Here is a 22,971-nt window from a genome sequence, read left to right as displayed (position 1 = left end):
TGACTCTTGGAAGTGCTAGTTTTTGCATGTTACTTGAAGATTGCCAATATATTTATATGGTAAGAATGCATATTTAAGGTACATGAAAATGTATGTTTATTTTTTGCGAAGCTCATTTTAGGTTAGATTAAAAACACAAATGTTAACACATTTGAATAAGAGGTCACAATCCATTATTGCAAGATTCTGTTATCTTTGCCACTCTATGAGCAATATGTTTTGTTTTAGATTCATGTTCATATGAAAAATAACTTTTGTATCACCCTGTATAACTTTCCTTTTCTCTGTACTTTCTTTTCCCTCTATCTTTCTATTGCTTACACATTTTTGGTTTATGAATGCATATGATGAAATTGTTTCAAATTGTACTGATTTTAAGAAAAATCATTAAAAATGAAAATGGACAAGTAAAATTTCCCTGTTTTATTATTAAATTCACAATGGTTTTTTTTTTAAGCCTGGAATTTTACGAGTGTTTATTTAGAACTTAAACATACGGATCAAAACCGATGTGCATTACGAAATGAGTTGTCTCAAATAATAGAATACCCGTGATAACTGTGATTCTACAACGCAAAAATTGCGACTTTATGACTCATTAAAATTCTATTTTAGAAAAACTAAAACGGAAATTTTTATTCTAAATGGCTAGATTTCTACGCAGTACTAAAAACGCAAAATCTTATCCGGTGCAAAGACTTCACATTTTTGTTACAATAATTGTGCACAATATATGATTATTTTAGACGAGATGCTTCAAATGGGTCAACAAAAATGCAATATCAATTTAAATTACGCTTTACAATGGTATTTAATATATTGCGTAAATATAGATCTGTAAAGGGAAATCCACTTCTGTAACAATTTAGCAAAACCGTGGACCATTTCTATTTATATTATACATGATTTATTTAAAAGTCCCGCATACAAAACGAATTTCACTCAACTGTATGTATAAGTATATATAGCTTCTTTTTATGTTATTAAATTGACAACAGTTTCCTCATTGGAGTAAAACAATTTCCCCCTCATCTTCTGCGGCTACTAAAGAGACGCTGCACGGGTAGCACGCCCGGGTGAGAATTGACAAACATTTATAGTGACATGATTAAAATGACAATTTTTAGATACAAGGAAATTCCCTTACATTAAAATTCCACATCTATTTATAAAATTGATCTCGATCTGGGTATGTATAAATAGGTTTTGAAAAACAATTATGCAAGTACTTTGTAGTTGATAGCATAAGAATACAGACAACAAAATACCGATGGAAGTCGCATTTCATATTTGCATTGTTTTCCTTGTCATATTTGGAGGCAATACGGGTTTGTCTAATATTTTTTCTTTTGAAATATTATTTGCCCAATTCGATAAAAAAAATATTTGAAACTTTATTTTAAAAAAAAGGTCTAAGTTTTAGCAATTTAATGATTTTTTAATTCTTTGTAAAACAGCCAGATTGAAGTTTTTAACAGCACAAGGCCATAAAATAAAAACGTCTTTTCATTGTTTTTTAATTATTTTTTTTATCATTAATCAAATTACTGAAAAATCTTTCTTTTTTAAAAATATTGATTCAAATCAACCCGTTACCGAAATACAATTCGATCAATGCTTACATTTAATATGTCAAAAGTTATATCAATTCATTTTAATTTTGATTCAAGTTCTGCTCGATTTAAAGTCCAACCAACGTTTGAACTCGACAGTTTTAAATAAATAGATATGCCAAAGCTCCAATTACTTGCAATAAAAAAAAAGATCTTTTGACCTCTCGAAAACTGACATTCAAGCTTACCAATGTCCTTTACTAAAGCGTTGTGAATTTTTGATTATTTAAAATTTTCAAATGATCGTGGTCATTTTGATTTCTCAGGGGTTGTTTTATGGGTTTTCCCCGAGTCAAATCACGTACTTGAAACGAATAGTTTTATTTCTCCTTTCAAAGTAAATGCTGACCGATGCCTCACATCTTCTGGAATATATTACAATGGTGATACAAAGGTTTGTTGCAATGGAACCTTGTATGATCGGAATAAGGACAGTAAAGAAGAAGTTGGGTGTTGCGGAGGTAAGAGAGAGAGAGAGAGAGAGAGAGAGAGAGAGAGAGAGAGAGAGAGAGAGAGAGAGAGAGAGAGAGAGAGGAGAGAAGTATTTAAATATACCTGAATATAATAATCGTTATCTACATTCTAATCACACGTTATATAATTTTGCAAAATATTTTGTAGATGTTATATACAACGTCTTAGATAAGATCTGTTGCGGGCCTAATTCTTTACGTGAGAGACATGTTCAAAGTGGGGAAGACCAAAAAAAAGAACAAATATGTTGTGGAACAAACATTTTTCAAGTGGCCTTTGGTAAGTTTATAGAGAGAGAGAGAGAGAGAGAGAGAGAGAGAGAGAGAGAGAGAGAGCAACATTATGTGTCTTTATTTTTACAATGCATTTTATTTGGAATTTCCGATCTCAAAAATAACGTTCTATAAATCGGCATTAAAGCTGAACACCGCTCGTAAATAGGCACTGTCCGCCATATTTCTCTTTACTCACTGCTGTCCCTGCAACCCTTATATAAGGGACAGACCTCTAAACAGTTCAAAGTACTTCGCTGTAGAGGTCTCACCTGTGTGGACGTACATTTTGTCTCGCCGTGTTACTCGGTCGCGATGAAACTATCAAGTTTTACGCACCTTTTTGAAGCCAGGAGAATACTAACATCAAATAAATTGGTCATAAGATAAGAAAAAAATGCATAAAATCTAAAGACCACGAAAGGAATACTACATGTCGGCCACGAGGTTCAGGTGTGCAATCGGGTGTAACGAAATCGAAGGGTTTATATACCAGGTATCTGTGTGACGGTGCCTATTTACTAGCGGTGTTCAGCTTTAATGGAATCAAAATACAATATGCATGAAAGTTTTTCCAGGTTGTTAAGGTTACTGTTAACATACTTTAAACGCAGATCCTTTTAGAAAGGATCAAAAGCTAAATTTATTTGAAACACAAAAGAGAGTTCTCTTTTTGTCCCAACGAATGCGATTTTCCTTTTTTTTTTTTCTTTTTTTTTTTTTAAATGTGTAAGAGTATGTACTTGTTTTGAAAGATATAAACAAATATCACGCAAACTAAAGATAAATCAAATCTATTGCAACATTTAAAAAAAAATGTCTGTTCCCCTTCGATAGTCCTTACTCCGGTATTTTTTTTTATCAGAGCGTATTTCCTGTTTATCATACTTTCTTTTATTTCAAAATTGCTGAGCCAAAGTATTATTTAAATAACTCCAGCCACTGCCCTTCCTTCACAAACAACAATTTGTTTATGTGTTTAATTTTTTTTTTGATTTTCAAAACAAGTATCACATACGCTATGTGATATATATTTTTAGAAACATTTATTCCCTTTCCGCAATTATGATTTATCTTAAAACATTAATGCACAATTAACGGAAGAGCCATTTGAACATCCGAGTTATGCTAACAATAATAGTGCACAATGCAATAAATTCTACGTACACAATTTTATTTTTATTCTGTTATTCGATGAATGAAACCTTTGGTAAAATAATGAATTAATAAACTGTTGAAAATAATTTTACATCAATGAAATGTTTATATCAGAGTAAGTATAAAACCAGGCCGTGATCCGGTTTGAAGTTGCAAGGAGAGTCAGTCATGTTCTTCGAGAAATACAGAAAGAAGATTGTATTCATACGCACCAGATTTGGTGATTGTAAATATATTTGAATGTAAAATATTTATTCAATATATGCGACACTACCACATTACAGTCTAACCTTGAAAAACAAAATTATGTTTAGGCATGTCATGCTGTGGGAACAACTACACAAAGAGTGATGGTTGCTGCAACCAAACAACGCCATTCAATAGGACCCATTCACGATGCGTTAGGGACAAGGTTGTTCCATTAGGACACGGCTACTGTAATGGAACTCTGTTTAACAGACAGAAACAAACATGTTGTGAAGATTCCACTAGTACTCTGTGGAATATTTCATCGAACGACCGACGCTTTCGATGCTGTGGATCGGAAATGTATGATAAAAGGACTAAACAGTGTTGTAGGGGATCTGGTGAAAAGAAAATTCAGCCCAAGACTGGTCAATGTTGTGGAACAGGTAAGTACAACATTTCTTACAGCTTATTTTAAAATCTGAAGTGTTATCATTTTATAACATGAATATACATGTACCTGGATAATGTTAATGATAAAAAGAATAATTTTCATAAAGTTCCAAAGCAAAGCTAAAGTTGGTTTAATTACATATAGGATTGTACAATTCCTCACAAGAACTGTGCTGCAAGAATCAAGTGTTCCCGTCTTTTGGACGGCGTCAATGTTGTGGTAAAGGTACATATGATCCAGCCCACCAAGACTGCTGTGGTGGGAGGGCGATGAAAAAGGGACTGCAAATCTGTTGTAAAGGTATGCACAAGGCTCGCCTAACCCATTTTCTCTTAATGTTGAATAAAAGTAACATTTAACTTTTAAAAATCCTATGGTGTTTTCTTGAAATCCGAATTATGTTTTACATTAATTTTCAATGTTTCATTGCAGGTACCATATACACTATAGACTATAAGTTACATTTACGTTGTTGTGGTAACAATGTGTACTATTCCACAACGCACCTCTGTTCCAAAATGGCATCAAGATAGAAAAGACTTCACCTAATCACACCAGTTGTTGCAAAAGAAATGCTACTTATTATTCTTGTGAGAAGCAGGAATGGGAAAAGGCCGATTCTGATTGCGGGAGGGCAAGCTTCGACAAACAATCCGACCTCTGCTGCAACAATGAAATCCATAGAGGAGCAATGAAAACCGGAAAACGATGCTGTAATCCAGGGACGCTTGCCTACGATCCTAGAAACCAGACATGTTGTTATGGTGAAGTGAAGAGAAAAACAGAAAGGTATGAATTAGTATGTACTGGTATCTCAGGTTCTTCAAAAAACATAGCTACTGAAGATTTGCTTTAAGATGATATCGGTCTATATCTTATTGTCTGAATCTGTTTATCCTGTATTTTAAAGAGCATTAAACCGAATTGGTTGAACAAATACTTGTGTTAAAACTTTAAAAGATATTAAAGAATCAACAGATCCCATTTCTATTTCTTGCTTATTTAAAAAATTCTTTTGATCATATGTTTTATTCTTTTAAATTAGTTGTTTCATTATACAATACAATTGATGGTCAACTTACTATTGTGATGATTGAGTTTAAAACGATGATTATATTTGGTAATATGTTGAGTATTATGTTCTTTCATATACACTGATATTTCAATGTATACCATAACATTCTCTTCATCTTATAGTTGCAGCAGTCCAACGTCCCTTCCAGCACCTATTAGAATGGATAGACAGACCTCTGGTATATGTTCGTTATGTTCACAGTCAGCGCCACAGAGAAAAAGATTCATAAACAACACAGCAGACGTGTGTAGAACAAATGGTAAAATATAAATTATCAATCGTTATTTCTTCTTTTTTTCCCTTAATTTTTTACAGGTTAAGCCAATTTACAAACGTACATTTATTAACAAGTTGTTTAACTATTATAGCTAAATCCGATAAAAATAAAAGAACTTAATATTTTCACTGTCGGTTATTACTGGTATAACGCTTAAAAATGTGATATAATATTATACGTTTATCGTACGCTTATGTTGTATCCTATATTATGAGATTATAATCTTTTTTTTAATTTAATGCTTTTAGGTTATAGATTAAAAATTGAAAACCTGACAAAAGTATCCAACTTAAGTTCGCAACTTCAAATATCATTGTTGGATGTAACAGTGAAAACAAACATCTATAACTCCACCTATAGACCAAATAAAACAGAACAACACACTTTGCTGATACCCAGTAACTGTACTAATATGGACAAATTCCGAAAAAAAACATTCTTGCTCTTAACAGATATCGTTTTCCATTCTTCACAAAACATTGTTCATCTTGGAGACAGTGACCTTATTTTTCCATCAGGAAGAAAGACAGAGCAAATAGTAAAAAGGCGATTCAAAAGCTGTAGTAGTTACATTGTTCGAAACATCCATAAGATTCTAAGTGGACAGTTATGAGTAGGATGTACAGTTAGCACAAAGCAATGACCCCCGTCATGCTAACATCCGATATTTTTACAAGTTGTACGAACTTGTTTATCAATCCTTAGAAAATAAATAACATTCTGTTTTAAAGCACAGGACGAAAACACCTAAATTTTGATAAAATGCAAGGAAAAGCAAAGTAAAAGTTGAAATTATACTTTCGAATGTTAGATTGGATCTGCGATGGAAAATAAACATTTGACAGACTGTTCCTGTTCAAAGATATCATGGTATGATATAATGAATCCCCAGAGTTCATTTCACCAAAATGGTCGTGCAATGTGCTGTTTGCCGGATATCGTATGATACACTGTTTATACTTACACAAATTTTAACCGTGTATTGCATCTTTTAAGCCATAGATAATAAATTCATAAAATTAAAGATTCAGCACTTTGGACGCAAAACCACACGAAGTTCGTGTCGCTGAAACATGAATCAAGCCAAATCGTGTGATTTAACGCTTATACTATTGTTTTTTTCTGAGTGTTTGGAGTGCTTAACAACGATTGCGGTGCCCTCTGCATACCAAACCATTTCCCAAAGTGTGTCGTTGAAACACGAAGTCATATGGTTTGGTGTATTAGGAATTGATTTAAATATATATGATCAGGGTTTTTGAATGATAACTAACTGCATGCAGGTAATGAATATGTACTTATATGTATTATATTGTAAGAATGTTTTGTGAGCTTAATTTAATTGCAAAGAACAGTTTGGCGAGAGGAAGGAGTGAATTGAGAAATAGAATTGTCTTGTAGATGTTTTTTTTTGTAAACTGGATATAGAGAACCCAGTGACCTTTTTCTAATGAAATGACAATGAAAAGTCATTTGGTGCATTTAATTTATTAATGTATTTTTAAAATCATGTTCACAATTGTTTGTTATGCCTCAACGTGTTCATTTTTTATTTTAGAAAATGGCCAGAGTTTTTATAAGAATAACTCATATTTATATGTAAACCTATTTTAGCAAAAAATATAAATGATTTTTATTTTCTTGAGTATAATCAAAGGAAATATGAAGCATTTTGTAACGTAATTTTTTCGATATAAACAACAAAATTAATTTTAACTTTACATGTGTTGTTTTCCTTCGTCATATTGTTGTTAATAAGTACTGTTACTACAGAGATGACAGTAAATAGAAATATCTATTATGAGACTTAATTGGGGTGTGCATGTTCTAGAAGCTGTGGGAAGAAAGGTGGACAGAAAAGAAAATCACATGTTGTGTTCTTATGCAAAAATGGCAATGTTATTTGAAAGAGTGTATGTGTTCAATAGCCAATTGTTACATTGTTAATGTATTCATTTCATGTTCATCTAATATCTTTTATGTCTCATATTGGCCTCTTATGCAAAATGACAAGAGCATTTGGAAGAGTGTATGTTTGTACTGTTGAATTCTTAAATATGCCGTCTTATATATTAACATACATGTATATCAAAAATATGTATGAATGTGTTGATTGAGTTTTATTTAAGGAACTATAAAATAACCCCATTTTGTAACATACTGTCTTTCGAAATAAACAACATTAATTCGTATGTGTTGTTCTCTTTCGTTCTTTTCTAAGTAGTTTATACACGTATTGTTACAGTACTACAAAAATTACAATTATTAGAAGTTTTTAATATAATTTAAGACTTCCTCTTGAGAGAATTGATAGACCGATACGGGGATATGCATGTTCCAGATGCTGTAGGAAGAAAGACATTCTAAAATGAAAATCTCCATTAAGATTAAAAATTTCTCTTAACTTAGAATTTCGTCATTCTAATTCTGTGGAATATTTAGCGCAGGTTGAAAAACACAATCAATTTAGATTTCTTCTAGAGAGAAAAAAACCAGCTCCTTTATTTCAAATGAGTTGTAACTAATTGCAGACCTGAGCTACAGTTTGAAGCTGCATGAGCCCTGACAAATATCGCCTCGGGAACCAGCAACCAGACCAAGTTTGTGGTGAAGGCTGGGTCGTCCCAAACTTCGTGAAACTCTTGTCCTCCTTCCAGCACAATGTGTGGAAACATGCTCTGTGAGTGCGCTTGGGAATTTCATGGACAAAAGTACATTTGCTTTTAATAATTGATTGAAAACCAGAAATTGTTCATTCTAAAACTGAAGTCAAAGTTCATGGTCAAGGACTATAGGCATATGGGTGTGTGGGGGTGGGGGTGGGGGTATGGAAGTGCTATAGTTTTGTATGATACTGAAAGCTTGCTGCATCATCATGTATGCGCTTTAAAAAAATTATCCTGTTTAATATACATTATACATGTCCTCTATTTACACTAAGATCCACTGAAGTTTGCTTTAACATATCACGTTAAAAGTGTCAATGGACCGGTCTAATCCCCCTTCCGATTAAAAATCAACTCTCTCTCTCTCTCTCTCTCTCTCTCTCTCTCTCTCTCTCTCTCTCTCATGATTTATTTTTAAAAAATGCTGACAGAAATTTATCAGCAATTTACATGAACTTCATAAAGACTATTTAATTCAATGTATCATTACACTGGACAAAACAATCAAAATATAGGTGATCATTTCATCATTTCGATCGGTGTGTAGATATCTGCACGTGCTGATCATGTTGTATTATTATGCTCTTTAGCTCAGGCAGGTTACATGGCACAGAACATTTCAGATTTCACACACTCCTCCACTTATTTTTATTTTTTTATAAAAAATACAGAACACGGTAATTGGTTTAAATACATGTAATTAAATAAGCAGTTTATCGGTATACAAGTATATCTTGATTTGTGTCGATGTTGAGTCAAAATTATTCACGTTTGTTATAATATTGCCCTCTATGAAATGCAACGAAAAAAAAGCTCCGTCTAAAACATGAATGCTAAAAATCCGAATTTATTAAAAGCTATTTATTCACTTTAGCGAGCAGTTAAAGACCGTACAGGGGACGTCAGGGGCATGCACAAGGAAATACAGTGGCTTACAGGGGATGACAAGGGCAATCAGGCGGTGACAGGGGCTTACAGTGGCACACAGGGAATGTATAGGAGATGACAGTGAAACACAGGGGTAAGCAGGAGATTTTCATACGGACAGGGGTTTTTAGAGCCACTAGTGATAGGTATGTGCGTATTTCGAGTTTCATTAAAGGTGCGGCGCAATTCTACTTTCAATTCAAATAATTGTCAAATGAACTAAACAAATAGCCCTAATTTAAATCAATAGACATTTTATCGCAGATTAAGCAGTTTTAATCATTTACCATGAAAATGCAATGCATTTCAGGTTTTGACAATCTGTTATTAAACATTCAGAGAAAATATAATGAAATGTGAGAGATGATGTTTATGCTCGTAAAGTCTTGAATACAAGTATGAAGTGAATATTATAAGTAGACGTTTTTTTATAATCAGTTTTTGGCACTGTTTGAACGGATATTTTAAGTACCTATAATGAAATATAGACAGAGATACCTGTCGCAATACCTAAGCACTGTTTTTATATATTGCCTTAATAATCTCTGATTTTTCATAAATTCAAGAAAACTGTATCGAAAAATGAAAAAATAGAACTGTGTGTATAAAGACAGTTGATATTCTGATGACTGCCAGCAAAATAGAATAAAAATACAAAACAAAAGCAGAGCAAACACGGATCTCTAAAAAGTTAGAGATATTGTCAGGTGTCATAGAAGAGTAAACATCCTCTGCTGATCGGTCACATCCGGCGTATGCTCTTTGTTATAATAAAAAAATCCGAAAAAATCCGTAGACAATTAGATGATAAATTATAGTCTAACCATAAGTATGAAAAAGTCAGTAAGCATGCGACCAAGTGAAAGATTGTATTTTCTGACAAGGTCGTTGTATTTACGAAAAGATGACTTCAATGAAGACTGTTGATAGTCCTGTTTTATCAACTTGTTTATCTGTAGAATGCCCTCGCGTGTCAAATTAACCGAGAGACAAAAACACCATATGGAAGTACTGAAGGTATATTGCTACATAAATAAGAAAAGTTGACTACAGAAAAATTGAATTCATCACGTTTATCATAACGTTTTGTTGTTAGGTGACTATCAATGTCCCTTTTCATTAAAATATCCAGCTATGAAACAGATGACATAGACTCTTTAGTATCTTTTATTTCACTGGGACATATCGAGTCGACGTAAGTATGGAAGTATCAATTGTTAATTGTACAAGTTTTTGAATAAATTCACGCAATTTGAAATCGCTATTCTTCCCATGTTTAAAAAGAAAAAAAAATGCACTACATGATGATTCACTGACAGCAAAATCAAAAAGACCTACGCGTTTCCACTATGCCACGCAAAAGTCCTTATCTTTAAATGCGTTGTTACTGATTGAAGACCTCAGCTTAGATGTAGGACTGCATATGCATGGGCCTTGACAAACCAGCAACCAGACCAAGTTTGTGATAAAGGCTGGGGACTTTCCAAACTTCATAAATCTCGTATCCTCGCCCCGCACCTTGTATGTTAAGAAACTGTGTGGGCGCTGAAAAATTTCTGAGATAAAACTTCATTATGTCAAAACAATTGAAAACCAAACATTTTCATTGTAAAGCTAAAATGAAAGTTGAACCACAAGAACAGTGTGATAATCAAAGACTAAGTGTGTGTTGGGGGGGGGGGGGAGGGGGGAGGGGGTGTTGTTATTTTCGAAAACATCAAAAGTTAAGACGATCCATGTAGATGTTTGATTCGTTTTGCAATGCTCATGCGTTGGCTTAAAAAAATATTTTATCTTATATTTTGTCGATCTATTATTATTGATAATATTTTGAAATAACATGAGCCTAAACAGATATTTGTTTTGTTTAAGATTGGAAACGAGAGTTCTGATTTTTAGAAATAATTGTAAAAAGCCATGCTGTTTAATTTCAGTATGCTTTCTTTCATTTTTTTTTATCTTTTGATCTCTTGGGTACATTATTTTTTCCCCCTGTTTATGCACATTATGAAGTTGTTTGTAATGATTTCAAGAAAAACCATCGATTATTACTAATGATATCTATATTTAGCATGGCTAAGTTTTTAAAATAAACTTGGAAATTGAATGTCTTTAATTAGAAATATTCAACTGTGTGATGTTCTCGGGTCAAACAAAGTATGCTACATGTCCATTATTCATCATGAAACAATTCTATTGAACACTCGGCTTGACTAGCCTTTATCCATCTGTTCTATAAATAATAAAGGGAAACTGATTTGAATGATAAAGCATACGTAAACAAACAGTTCTGAAGACCAATGCTTAGTTTACCCCCTCCCACCCTTTCCTCCTGAAATTTTTTTTTACCTCTGTGTCTTACTTGTAACTTGATTTAAGGCATTCAAGTTTTTGTTTATCATTTGAATAGCTTATTTTAAATTCATTTAGATAAATTTTGTTTAATTATTGAAACGTTAAGAATAGAATTTGAAATGTCTAATCCACGGTCCGGCGTCATAACAGTTCTCTTCCAAATGGATACATATTGACCTCAGTTTATCACGCTGATTATATAGGCCCTTTAAACATCTCAGTTTTTAGTCAGATAAATGGAAAATACATTATCAGCTGTAATCGTCACCACACCCCTTTAACACCTGTAGTAAGTGATCGGGGAGGAACGATTACTTTTATTTATTCATAGGAACATTTACATAAATAGAACAGGAAATTTTCTTGTTAAATAATAGAAAATACTACTAACATCTTAAAAATACTTGATGACTTCATATATAGCATTTAATGTTTAGTAGCTTTAATTCAATTTCTAAACAACGGAAGTCATGTTATTTTCATTTAAATATTTCAATACTTTTCATTCTAATGCAATAAGATTGGTATGCGTATAGTTATTGTATTGAAAACTTAAAATACTTAAACATTATGTGAAGCGAAAAAATAGTCAAAATTAATAAAAAAAATCTTTTTTACTTTGCTCAATGGATATTAATGTCATTAAGAGTTTTTATTTGTCCACGTGTATCTACAGATATAGATTTAGTCGAAAATGAATAATAATGCGCCGGGCCCATTCTTAACAAAATTAGGAGATATATATATATATATCTAAACCAAACAAATATTTTTCCCTATATTCAACGCCCTATAATTAAAAAATGAGGTCATTAATGTTCTAAGTAGTTCTAAGGTTACAACTGGCCCACAATAATAAAAATATCTCAGTTTAATCTATTTCTTTGATGCCTTTGACCCAGTATTGTATATAATTAAAACGCAAATACTGTATAAGCTTAGAGTTAGAAACCCATTTATTAGAAATACTTATATAGTAAAGAGTTTATATTTTGCTACACTAGATGCGATTTTATTGTGAAAAGTTGATTGTTTATGAAAACTTTAGCTTTCTTTTGTAAGACATTCCAATAGATCACGCAAATTAAAAAAAATCATCTTGTCGTAAAATTACCTAGCACAGAAAGTTTCTAGATGTCTTTGCTGCATGGATAATCCTTACCCGGGATTTTTGTTTACCAAACGTGTATCCTGTTTACCAAAAAAAATGTTTTCAAATTATTTCATCGTGCAGGATTTTGGCACATTTCTTAACGCATTCTGATGTTATTATACCAAAAAAAGCCAAAACAAAAAACAAAAACCAAAAAACACCCCCCCCCCCCAAAAAAAAACCCCCACCACAAAACCAAAAAAAAAACAAAAACAAGAGCCATAAAATAAACCCAACTTATACGATGTTTAGCATGTTTTTTTGTATTTGAGAGAAATTAAAGGTATTATATTTCAACGCGTTTAAGGAGCAAAACTATTCATCCTAACAATCTATAGCTAGAAATACTTAAATAATGATATCTCGCCTCAAGTGAATAAATAAACATGTTAAAGTTTATTTTTTATGATTTTCTTGGGATGGGAAAAAATAATGTCGTCTCAATTTTTTTTTTTAAACTTTACTTCCGTGAAATGTGGAGGCACGCCGATGATCAACAACCCTTCACTACCCTCTCCCTCCTAAATCAAAAATTTATTAACTTGATTTAACTGTACTGTTGATTTACTTATTCTAAATAATACAAATGTATGTTATATGAAATATTATCAAGTCTACTTCATTGAATATCTTCATAGAATGAATTGATTGGTGCATGTTCCTGGCTTTAAAAACGTTGTAATTTTCATGCTATTTTCCCCAAAGCTGACGCAGATTATAAGAATCGAAGCATAATTAAGAGACTAATGTATATTTTTCAATGCAACGTTACATAGTATTACAAAGTGATGTAGATTTATATAATACCATTGAATAATGTTTTTTTAAAGAGAAAAATCCTCAATGCTTGAAAAACAGTCTCCTTGAAACAAAAATAATTTGATATAAACTTTTATAGGTCGATGGTGACCGTCATGCTCTACTAAAGTCTTTTTACAGTGACAATGACAACCCGTCATTTAAATATAGTTGTCTACATTCCTGCCTATATTTCGGATGTCTCTATGTGTTTGTATCTCTTTCGCATTTAGGGAATATTCCCGCGGTTTTGTATCACTTACTTTCCTAAACTCTTAAGAATATTGACTTTTCATGTCTTAAAAAGATGGCGTGTTACGCTGCACTGTTGAGGCTTACTATGAACATATCAGCGGATTTAAACGTTCATAGAACGATGCATCTATTAAAACAAAATATTTATGTAAAGTTATTTTATCATGATGTAAGTGTAATATAAAATGAAACGGTATAGTAAATGCTACTTCGTATGAAACTAAGTATGGTCCCCTGAATTGATAGTCATGTGACATGTGTTGATAATTCTCCCGAATGGAGGTCATAAACAAATTTCAATATTACAAGGGCATACCCTTATTTTAATTAAAAATTTAAATCATAATTAAATACTACTTTTTTGGTAGATTCTTAAAAGTGCTGAATAAATATCAAAGAAATGAGCTCCGGTTGTAATTTATATGACCTTTGCTTTATATTTTACGTATTCATTAATTCATTCTATAGATTTCATCGAAGTGGCAGCACTTTTTGATAAACTAAACATTCCCTTAATTTATATCCAAAAGATCGCAATGATCTGTTTAACGTATGCCCTTGTAAAAAGCGGATTTAGATAGGCTCCCCAGTGTCAAACACCTAGAACTTGTACATTGAACACTCTAGAAAAGAAATAATACACGCTCTAAAAAATATTCAAATGCTGAATCAAAACAAGCATAATAGATAGGTTTTAATGGTATAATAATTGTTTTAAGATTATGCTCTGTTAATTTATAAAATGCATTTTTCCATGTTAAAAAATTGATAGATCCGCCTCTCTACACAAATATGCGTCAAAATTTACAGTATGACGTCACATCGACACCTGCACCGCGATTGGATATATGCCAAAAACAGTTCTGTATGAAAAAAATATCAGACAGTTTCGATGTCCGTTAGGAGTCATATTTTTTCGTATAGAAGTGTTATATATGACATACATCGTAGTTAAAACACTGTTATTGAATTTCATTGTAAAGTTGAGACTTGAGACTGTCGGATTTTGAAGGATATCAGTATTGAAACTTCTAATAACGGTGTGATATTAATGTTCCTTTTAGTAAGAAAACACGTGGTGAATTATAATATTCAACAATTCAAAGTATATCGTTTACAACAGAGAAAGCGATCAAATGAAGAAACATTTTTTTCGTAGTTTAATAATGAATGCATATTTGTCTATATTGATATCCATTTAACATAAGCTTATAATATTAATATACAACTACCATTAAATGGTTAACAATAGAACATGCTCTATGTATAAAGGTTCATGTGTATTGAATATGGTCCATAGGCGCTCCCCAGCTAATTTTGTAAATATATATTGTTCGTCATTTACAAAATTAGCTGGAGAGAGTCTGTGATATGGTCCTATTATTAAAAAAAAATCAATTTATATTAGAGGAAAACCCCCGCAATATAGCATGCCAGAAAATTGAAAATGCCTTGCAGTTACAGCAGAGACGTGAATAAACAGATTATAATGACGTATATATAAGTACACGCTTAAATACAGGCACCTCTTGAAAAAAAATGGAGATTTTTGTTTATTCTTTTCATATATATATATACATTATATACCTCAGGCAGATACATGCGATTACTTACCACAAAATAATTCATTGTTCCATTTCTTGCAAAGATTTGATAATAATTAACTTGTTTATTTGCTACACGATTATCATGGATGAATAATTTTTATCAAGACTTTAAAATGGAAATCCCCGGCCTTCCCTTGTCACAAGAATTCCTTATTGCTTAAAATTTACATGCATGCATGTATCGTGAGTCGAAACAGAATATTTCGTATATATGATACAAATTTGTTTATCCGCGTCGTTACTATGGATTCAAGACCGGAAAATAACACTTGTATGACAAGGAAACCCCGTTTCTATTTTTAGAGTTTTACTTTTTTTAAAAACAGCAGACATTATTATGTTTATTCATTAAATTTAATTAACGAGATTGAGATGGACGTACCTTACCAAATCTGTATTTGGTTTGTTGTTTGTTTACTTCGATGCAATACTACAGGTATGTGTTATGTCAACATTTCCAAAATAGATACAATACTGAAAATTAATTTTCACGTGCACGAAAAAAAATTATACAAATTAAAGAAACTTTTTTAATTTTAAAAATATATACTGATGAGACCGTTTTGCAATTCGTTAGACGTATAAATTGCCCCACAATTGTTTTATCAAATAATACTGTTTGGTATTAAATTCACAAATCATATGTACAGGTGTTTCTTTTTTTTTACAGTAAGTGCCGAAAGTTGCCTTACGTTTTCAAGAGGTGTTCCACACCTTGAATCTTACAATCGTGAGACCAAAGTTTGCTGCAACAACACCTTGTTTAATCGTATCAAAGACAGCGACGAGGAACTAGACTGTTGTGGAGGTGAGAGAGAGAGAGAGAGAGAGAGAGAGAGAGAGAGAGATTGTAAGTAAATAAGACACATTTGTTGGGGTTAAAAAACACCAGTTGTGTTGTTTAATATTCCATGAGAAAGAGAGAGAGAGAGAGAGAGAGAGAGAGAGAGAGAGAGAGAGAGAGAGATTATAAGTAAATTAGACATATTTGATAGGGTTAAATAATACTCCAGTTATGTTGTTTAATATTCCATAAAAATCTGTAGTCTTTCAAGATGATAAAACTTTCATTTGTAGGTGTAACACGATACATTTTATTGTTAGAAAAGATCTGCGGGTTTATTTAAATATACCTTAGAAGCTAATCGACATTGGAAGTCTAAGTACACGATATATTTTTGCAACATATTTTGTAGGTGTAACATACAGAACTTTGGATAAGATTTGTTGCCAGTCGAATTCTTTACATGAAAGATATGTTCAAAGCGGAAAAAACCAAGGAAAAGAACAAATATGTTGTGGGACGAACATTTTTCAGGTGGATCAAATTGTTGGTAAGTTTGTGTTTGTTATCAATTATTATCTAAGAGAGAGAGACAGAGAGAGAGAGAGAGAGAGAGAGAGAGAGAGAGAAAGGGAGAGAAAGGGAGAGAGAGAGAAGGAAGAAGAGAGAGTATGAGAGAGAGAAAGAGAGAGAGATGGAAAGTGTGTGTGTGTGTTTGTCTGTGCTTGTGTGTGTGGGGGTAGTGTTATGTGTCTTTATTTTGACAGTGCATTTTTGCTTGGAAATGTCGACCTCAAAAAGTAAAATGTACATGTCAAGTAAGTTGTTAAAGTAGTTAAGGTAACTTTGGTGATCTACATAAGTCAGAGATTTTTTGCAGTTTATACAATGTAGTCCAAACGCGTTTAAAAGTATTGTATATTTCTAATCAATTTATTAACTGCCAGCTCCGGTTAGTAAACGCCCCTATTTAAATATGTCACAAACCTGTTTAGTATGTAAACAAGAAATCGTCGCGAAAGCGATGTCGATATTCTAGTAACAGGCTAACGCATTCGTAGACAATATAAAGAAAAACAGACCCTCTTGTCTTGAGTCGAGGGTAATACTGACGTTATGTTTTATTTATTTTCTGATCTGGTATAAATAAAAATGGTGGTCTTTAGATAATAGTTAATAGTGTTTCGAAGCTAAGGTCTTGAAGGAATATATTTTTTTCAACGTCAAAAAAGTATTTCAACATTTAATTTTGTAAACAATCTTGCAGTCATTCCTCTCCTCCACGCTGTCCTTCTCGATTACATTTCATTACATTCATGCGGAAGTTTGCACTTACGTGAATCGCGTTTATAAATATGCATAAGAACATTCTAATTTCTTCATATATATATATATATATATATATATATATATATATATATATATATATATATATATATATATATATATATATATATATATATATATATTCGCATTGGTCACAGTGTTTTCTTTTATGTGGACAAAGATTTGGTCGGGTTTCTAACATATCAGAAACAGCGTTAAAAACGGCATATATGCCTTTAAATACATTGTTTTAGTAAGACTTTTTTAAAAAGATATAAACATTATCACGCAAAGTAGAGATAAATAAGAACCGTCCCACAATCTCTGCCCCGTCGATAGTCCTTACTCGAGTCATTTATTTTCTTCTTATCAGAGCGTATTTCCTGTTTATCATTCTAGAGGGACGTGGACACGATTTTCAGCAAAAAATTTAGATTTTGCATTTTCAATGTCAAGAATAGTCAAAATGGATGTTTTTAAAGCTTTGTTAACATTTGAAAGTCAAATATCGAGTTACAAGCGAGTAACAAAGGTTAGAGTTCTTTGTTTTGTAAATAAAACTCGAGACCTGATATTGTTAACTTATATGTTGTATCGGTAGAAGTGTCAATCTAATGTTGTATTTTGTTGTTGATGAAAGTATTTGTAAATGCAATGAATCAGCTCATCTTGTTTGCCACAATATATTTTGTCAATGAAATGGTATTTCTTTAGTTTACAAAGTTACTTGTAGTAATCAAATATAAGACTTTGTTTACATATAACAACGCCTTTTTTGCTCCCTATCTCGCCTGAAACTTAATTTCTTACATTCAACTTTTGGTGAATCATTCAAAATACACAAATAAACCATTTTATTTACAAAATTAAAAATATTTTTTCAATCTGAAATCGTGTATAGTTCCCTTTAATTTTGTAGAGCAAATTAAAATATTTCTGGACAGTGATATCATATATTAGTATATGAAATCAGCTCCTTTTATCACAAGCAATGGTGTTTGTTTTCTTCCTTTAAATTTTATAATAACTATCCCACTACATCAATGGCGTATATTATAAGGAAAAACAGAATAGAATAATAATAAAACTTCTTTTTTTTCTTGCCATGCTTTCTGGGTTCAAATACTAGTAAGGTCCATTGCCGGATACGAGTAAATGCTTACTGCAAGTGTAAGCATTTTTTTAAAAATTTGAATGAACTCAATCGGCCATGGCAATTAACCTTGGTTAGTCGTTTAAGGTCTCATCCATATTTACAGGACAACCCTTCACACACACCCGGTTGATAGTTCCATTTATGCACCCCCTTCAAATGATGGAAGCCTAGATAACTTTTTAATTCGACTGAAAAGTAAAATATCTATTTATCTATGCATCAATTCTATATAGCAGTCTTACCTTGAAAAAATTACTCTTTAGGCATGTCATGCTGTGGGAACAACTATACAAAGAATGATGGTTGCTGCAACCAAACAACACCATTCAATAGGACCCATTCACGATGCGTTAGGGACAAGGTTGTTCCATTAGGACATGACTACTGTAATGGAACTCTGTTTAACAGACAGACACAAAAATGTTGTGAAGACTCCACTTTGTGGAATATTTCATCGTACGACCGGCACTTCCGATGCTGTGGATCGGAAGTGTATGATAAAAGGACTAAACAGTGCTGTAGGGGATCTGGTGAAAAGAAAATTCAGCCCAAAAATGGTCAATGTTGTGGAACAGGTAAGTACAACATATTTACAGTTCGATCTTAAAATTGTTATCATTTTATGAAATGAATAGCTGGATAATTTTAATGATATTAAGTATGATTTTACATAAATTTCCAAAGCTAAAGTTTGTTTAATTACAAATAGGATTGTACGATTCCTCACAAGAACTGTGCTGCAAGACACAAGTGTTCCCCTCCGATGGACGACTTCATTGCTGTGGTAAAGGTACATACGACCCGTCTCACCAAGAGTGTTGTTATGGTACCAATTTCTCCACAGCAATGCAACAGGGGCAGCAAATCTGTTGTGATGGTATATATTATTTTTATACTAGGAGCTCAGTTTCTTGTAATGTTCAATGGAAGTAGCAAATTTCAATAGTAGTCAAATTAGTTTAAACAAAAAAGGGCAAAATTATAAACAAATTCTTCGAATCAATTTTAATTTGTCAAAAATTCACGTTGTGTTTTAATTTTTAAAAAAAGAATGTACATTCTGTCTACATTTTTGTTTCATCTTAGGTACTGTATACACAACAAATTATAATTCAAAATTACATTGTTGTGGAAACAATGTGTACTACTCAACGACGCAGCTTTGCTGCGAAAATGGATCCACTATTGAAAAGACTTTACCCGATCACACTAGTTGTTGCAATAAAAATGCGACCTCCTTTTTTTCTTGTAAAAAGCAGGAAAAGAAAAAATCCGATTTTTGTGGGAGGCAAAGCTACGACAAGAAATCAGACCTCTGCTGCAACAATGAAATTCATAGAGGGGCACATAAAATGGGAAAACGATGCTGTAATCCAGGGACGCTTGCCTACGATCCTAGAAACCAGATTTGTTGTCATGGTGAAGTAAAAGGAAAAGCAGAAAGGTAGACATTTTACACCCATCTTATTAATTGCCCATTGTATCGTCACTATTCCTATCTAGAAATTTTATCGCTTTAGTTTTGCCTGAAAATGTTATTGGACTAAGGGATACCTTTATAATGAAAGATCTTTTTCAGGAACAAGTATTTGAATTACCTTTAATCTTATAAGTACGTCACTTCTGCTTGGTACAACAGGTCAAATTGTCAGAGAAAGGTACAGGACTGCGTTTTACAAAGACTCACGACCAAATTTATGAATGCTAATACATCATGAACTAAACATTGTTAGATTTTAATGGCTCTAAAGTACAATTGTAAAAATCAAAACAGTTGTAAAATATGGTTTTATGTTCATTAAAGACCATTCAATGAGACTGAAAATATTAACGACTTTGTCTAAGTTCTTTTGTCAAACTCAGCAAGTCATAGCTTACTTTTTGAAAAGGATTTTTAAAAGTACATATCATGATCAAATATTGTAAGTTTTAACTTAGAAACGTTATTATATATTTCAAATCATGATTTTTCTTCTACTTTGTTTTCTCCATGTGTTTCATAACATCATAACCAAATGTGATCTATATGTCCAGTTTAATCCATTGTTTCCACGTACAAAAGATAAACACTAAATTCTTCTTATAGTTGCAACAGTCCATCGCCCTCTGGTTTATGTTCGATATGGTCACAGCCCAAGACACAGAGAATAGGGTTCATAAGCAGCACAGCCGACGTGTGTAGAAAAAATGGTAAAATATTGTTTATCAATCGTTATTTTCCTTTTACAAAGTCATACAGATTAAGCCAATTTACAAACAATTTTTTGTTTGTCTTTTGGCGACATCCTACAAAAATATAAAAAAATTTAGCCTTTTCACAGTCAGTTACGTATTACTTGTATTACGTTTTTAACTTGAAAAAATTAGTTTATACTAGGCTTATATTTTATCATATATTATCAGGTAAATATAATCTATTTTGACTCATTCATTTTCAGGTTACATATTAAAAATCGTAAACCCGATAAAAGTGTACAACTTAAGTCCGCAAATTCATATTTCATATTTGGATGTAACAGTGAAAGCAAACATCTATAACTCCACTAATGTTCCAAGTAAAACAGAACAACACATTTTGCTGATACCCAGTAACTGTACTAATATGGACAAATTAAAAAAGAAGTCATTCTTGCTCTTAACGGATATCGTTTTCCATTCTTCACAAAATATTGTTCATCTTGGAGATAGCGACCTCATTTTCCCACCAAGAAGAAATATAGTGCAAATAGTAAAAAGACGATCCAAAAGCTGTAGTAGTTACATTATTCGAAACATCCATAAGATTTTACGTGGATGATTATGATTACGATGTACAGTTTGCACTAACATTCGGCCCATCGCGCCAACATCGATATCCGTACCAACGAAAGGTATTTACAAAACAAAATGTATGAACTTGTATATTAACTGTTGTCAAGAAAAGAAACTACACTTTTTAAGTACAGGCCGAAATACAAGAAAAAGCAGAGTAATATTTCATGAAAAATACTAAAATAAAACCATTCTGTTAATCTGTGAATGTTTTCAACCAAATTGAAACAGTTGAATCCCGGAAAGATTGGATCCGCAATGGAAAATAAACGTGTGCCAGACAGATCATAGATGTAATGATAAAGTGATGAATCCCCAAAATTCATTTGACCAAAGTGTTCTTGCTACGTGTTCATTGCTGGATAAGATATTCATAAACCGAGCCTTATAAAATTGCAAAGAACAGTTTGGTGAAAAAGAGTGAATTTTGAAGAAAAAAAAACTTGAAGATGTTTTGTTGTAAATTGCACGTAGAGAACCAAGTGATCATAATCTAGCTCACTGACATTGAACTGTCATTTGTTACACTGCTAATGAATTTTTATATCATGTTCTGAATCATCAATTATCTGTTATGTCTCACAGATAATGTGTTCGTATGCAAGATATGGCAATAGTCTTTGAAAGAGCGTATATGTGCATTCTTGATTGCATAAAAATTTCTCGAAATGTGTTAACATATATATTAAAATGTTGTATGAATGTGTTGATTGAATTTTATTCAAAGCTATACAATGCCTCCATTCTGTAACCTAATGTCTTTCGAAATAAACAACAAAGTTAACTTTAACTTCATATGTGTTGTTGCATTTCATCATATAGTTAATACATGTACTGTTAGTATAGAAATTACAATTAATAGAAGTTTCTAATACAAGACTTCCTCTAGAGTGAGTTGATGGACCGATGTGGGGGTATGCATGTTCTAGAAGCTGAAGGAAGAAAGATGTACTGAAAAGAAAATCACAAGATTTAACACGCATTTTCATATAAAAGTTGTGCTTTAACTTAGAATTTCGTCTTATTTATTCTATGGAATATTTAGCGCAGTTTGAAAAAAAATCGATATAGAAAGAACAAAAACCAAGTCATTTTTATATGAGTTTTAACTGATATAAGGCCCGAGCTACAGTTAGACTTCCTTGGCCCTGACAAATATCGCGTTGGGAACCAGCAACCAGACCAAGTTTGTGATGAAGGCTTGGGACTTTCCAAACTTCATAAATCTCATATCCTCGACCCACACCTTGTATGTTAAGAAACTGTGTGGGCGCTGAAAAATTTCAAAGATTAATCTTCATTGTGTCAAATTATTGAAAACCAGAAATTGTTCATTCTACAGCTAAAATGAAAGTTGAACCACAAGCACATTGTGTGATGATCAAAGACTAAGTGTGTGTTTGTGTGTGTGTGTGTGTGTGTGTGTGTGTGTGTGTGGGGCGGGGGGGGGTTGTTATTTTCGAAAACATCGAAAGACGATCCATATAGATGTTTGATTCGTTTTGCAATGCCTCGACTTAAAACATTTTTTCTTTTATTTTGTCGATCTATTATTATCGATAATATTTTGAAATTAAGTGAGCCTTTAGATACATTTGTTTTGTTTAAGATTCGGAACGAGAGT

General features: G+C 32.3%; 1 protein-coding gene across 2 annotated transcripts; it reads left to right on the top strand.

Moving 5' to 3' along the window:
* Positions 1-1,193: 1,193 nt before the first annotated feature.
* Positions 1,194-22,137, top strand: LOC105330650 (uncharacterized). 2 transcript variants are annotated; one of them, XM_066072160.1, is made up of 8 exons: positions 1,194-1,328; positions 1,952-2,074; positions 2,235-2,366; positions 18,800-19,111; positions 19,246-19,413; positions 19,623-19,980; positions 20,623-20,726; positions 20,975-22,137. In XM_066072160.1, the coding sequence occupies exons 1-8, from the start codon at positions 1,271-1,273 to the stop codon at positions 21,331-21,333; spliced, it is 1,614 nt and encodes a 537-aa protein (XP_065928232.1). In that variant the 5' UTR covers positions 1,194-1,270; the 3' UTR covers positions 21,334-22,137. The 2 variants fall into 2 exon arrangements, with proteins under 2 accessions (XP_065928232.1, XP_034330949.2); XM_034475058.2 differs by lacking the exons at positions 1,194-1,328; positions 1,952-2,074; positions 2,235-2,366 and adding exons at positions 15,565-15,706; positions 15,941-16,078; positions 16,467-16,604.
* Positions 22,138-22,971: the final 834 nt, after the last annotated feature.

The sequence above is a fragment of the Magallana gigas genome, chromosome 9 (genome assembly GCF_963853765.1).
Source record: "Magallana gigas chromosome 9, xbMagGiga1.1, whole genome shotgun sequence".
In the NCBI taxonomy this organism is placed as follows: domain Eukaryota; kingdom Metazoa; phylum Mollusca; class Bivalvia; order Ostreida; family Ostreidae; genus Magallana; species Magallana gigas.
The sequence above is the reverse complement of the archived record's forward strand: the minus strand, read 5'-3'. Positions and strand labels throughout refer to the sequence as shown.

What these genes read in the sequence shown, in the direction of transcription:
- LOC105330650 (XM_034475058.2), top strand. Translation starts at nt 15,643, where the DNA reads ATGGACGTACCTTACCAAATCTGTATTTGGTTTGTTGTTTGTTTACTT. An exon ending in ACTTCGATGCAATACTACAG is followed by an intron (nt 15,707 to 15,940) that starts GTATGTGTTATG and finishes TTTTTTTTACAG; the next exon opens with TAAGTGCCGAAAGTTGCCTT. An exon ending in TCAGGTGGATCAAATTGTTG is followed by an intron (nt 16,605 to 18,799) that starts GTAAGTTTGTGT and finishes ATTACTCTTTAG; the next exon opens with GCATGTCATGCTGTGGGAAC.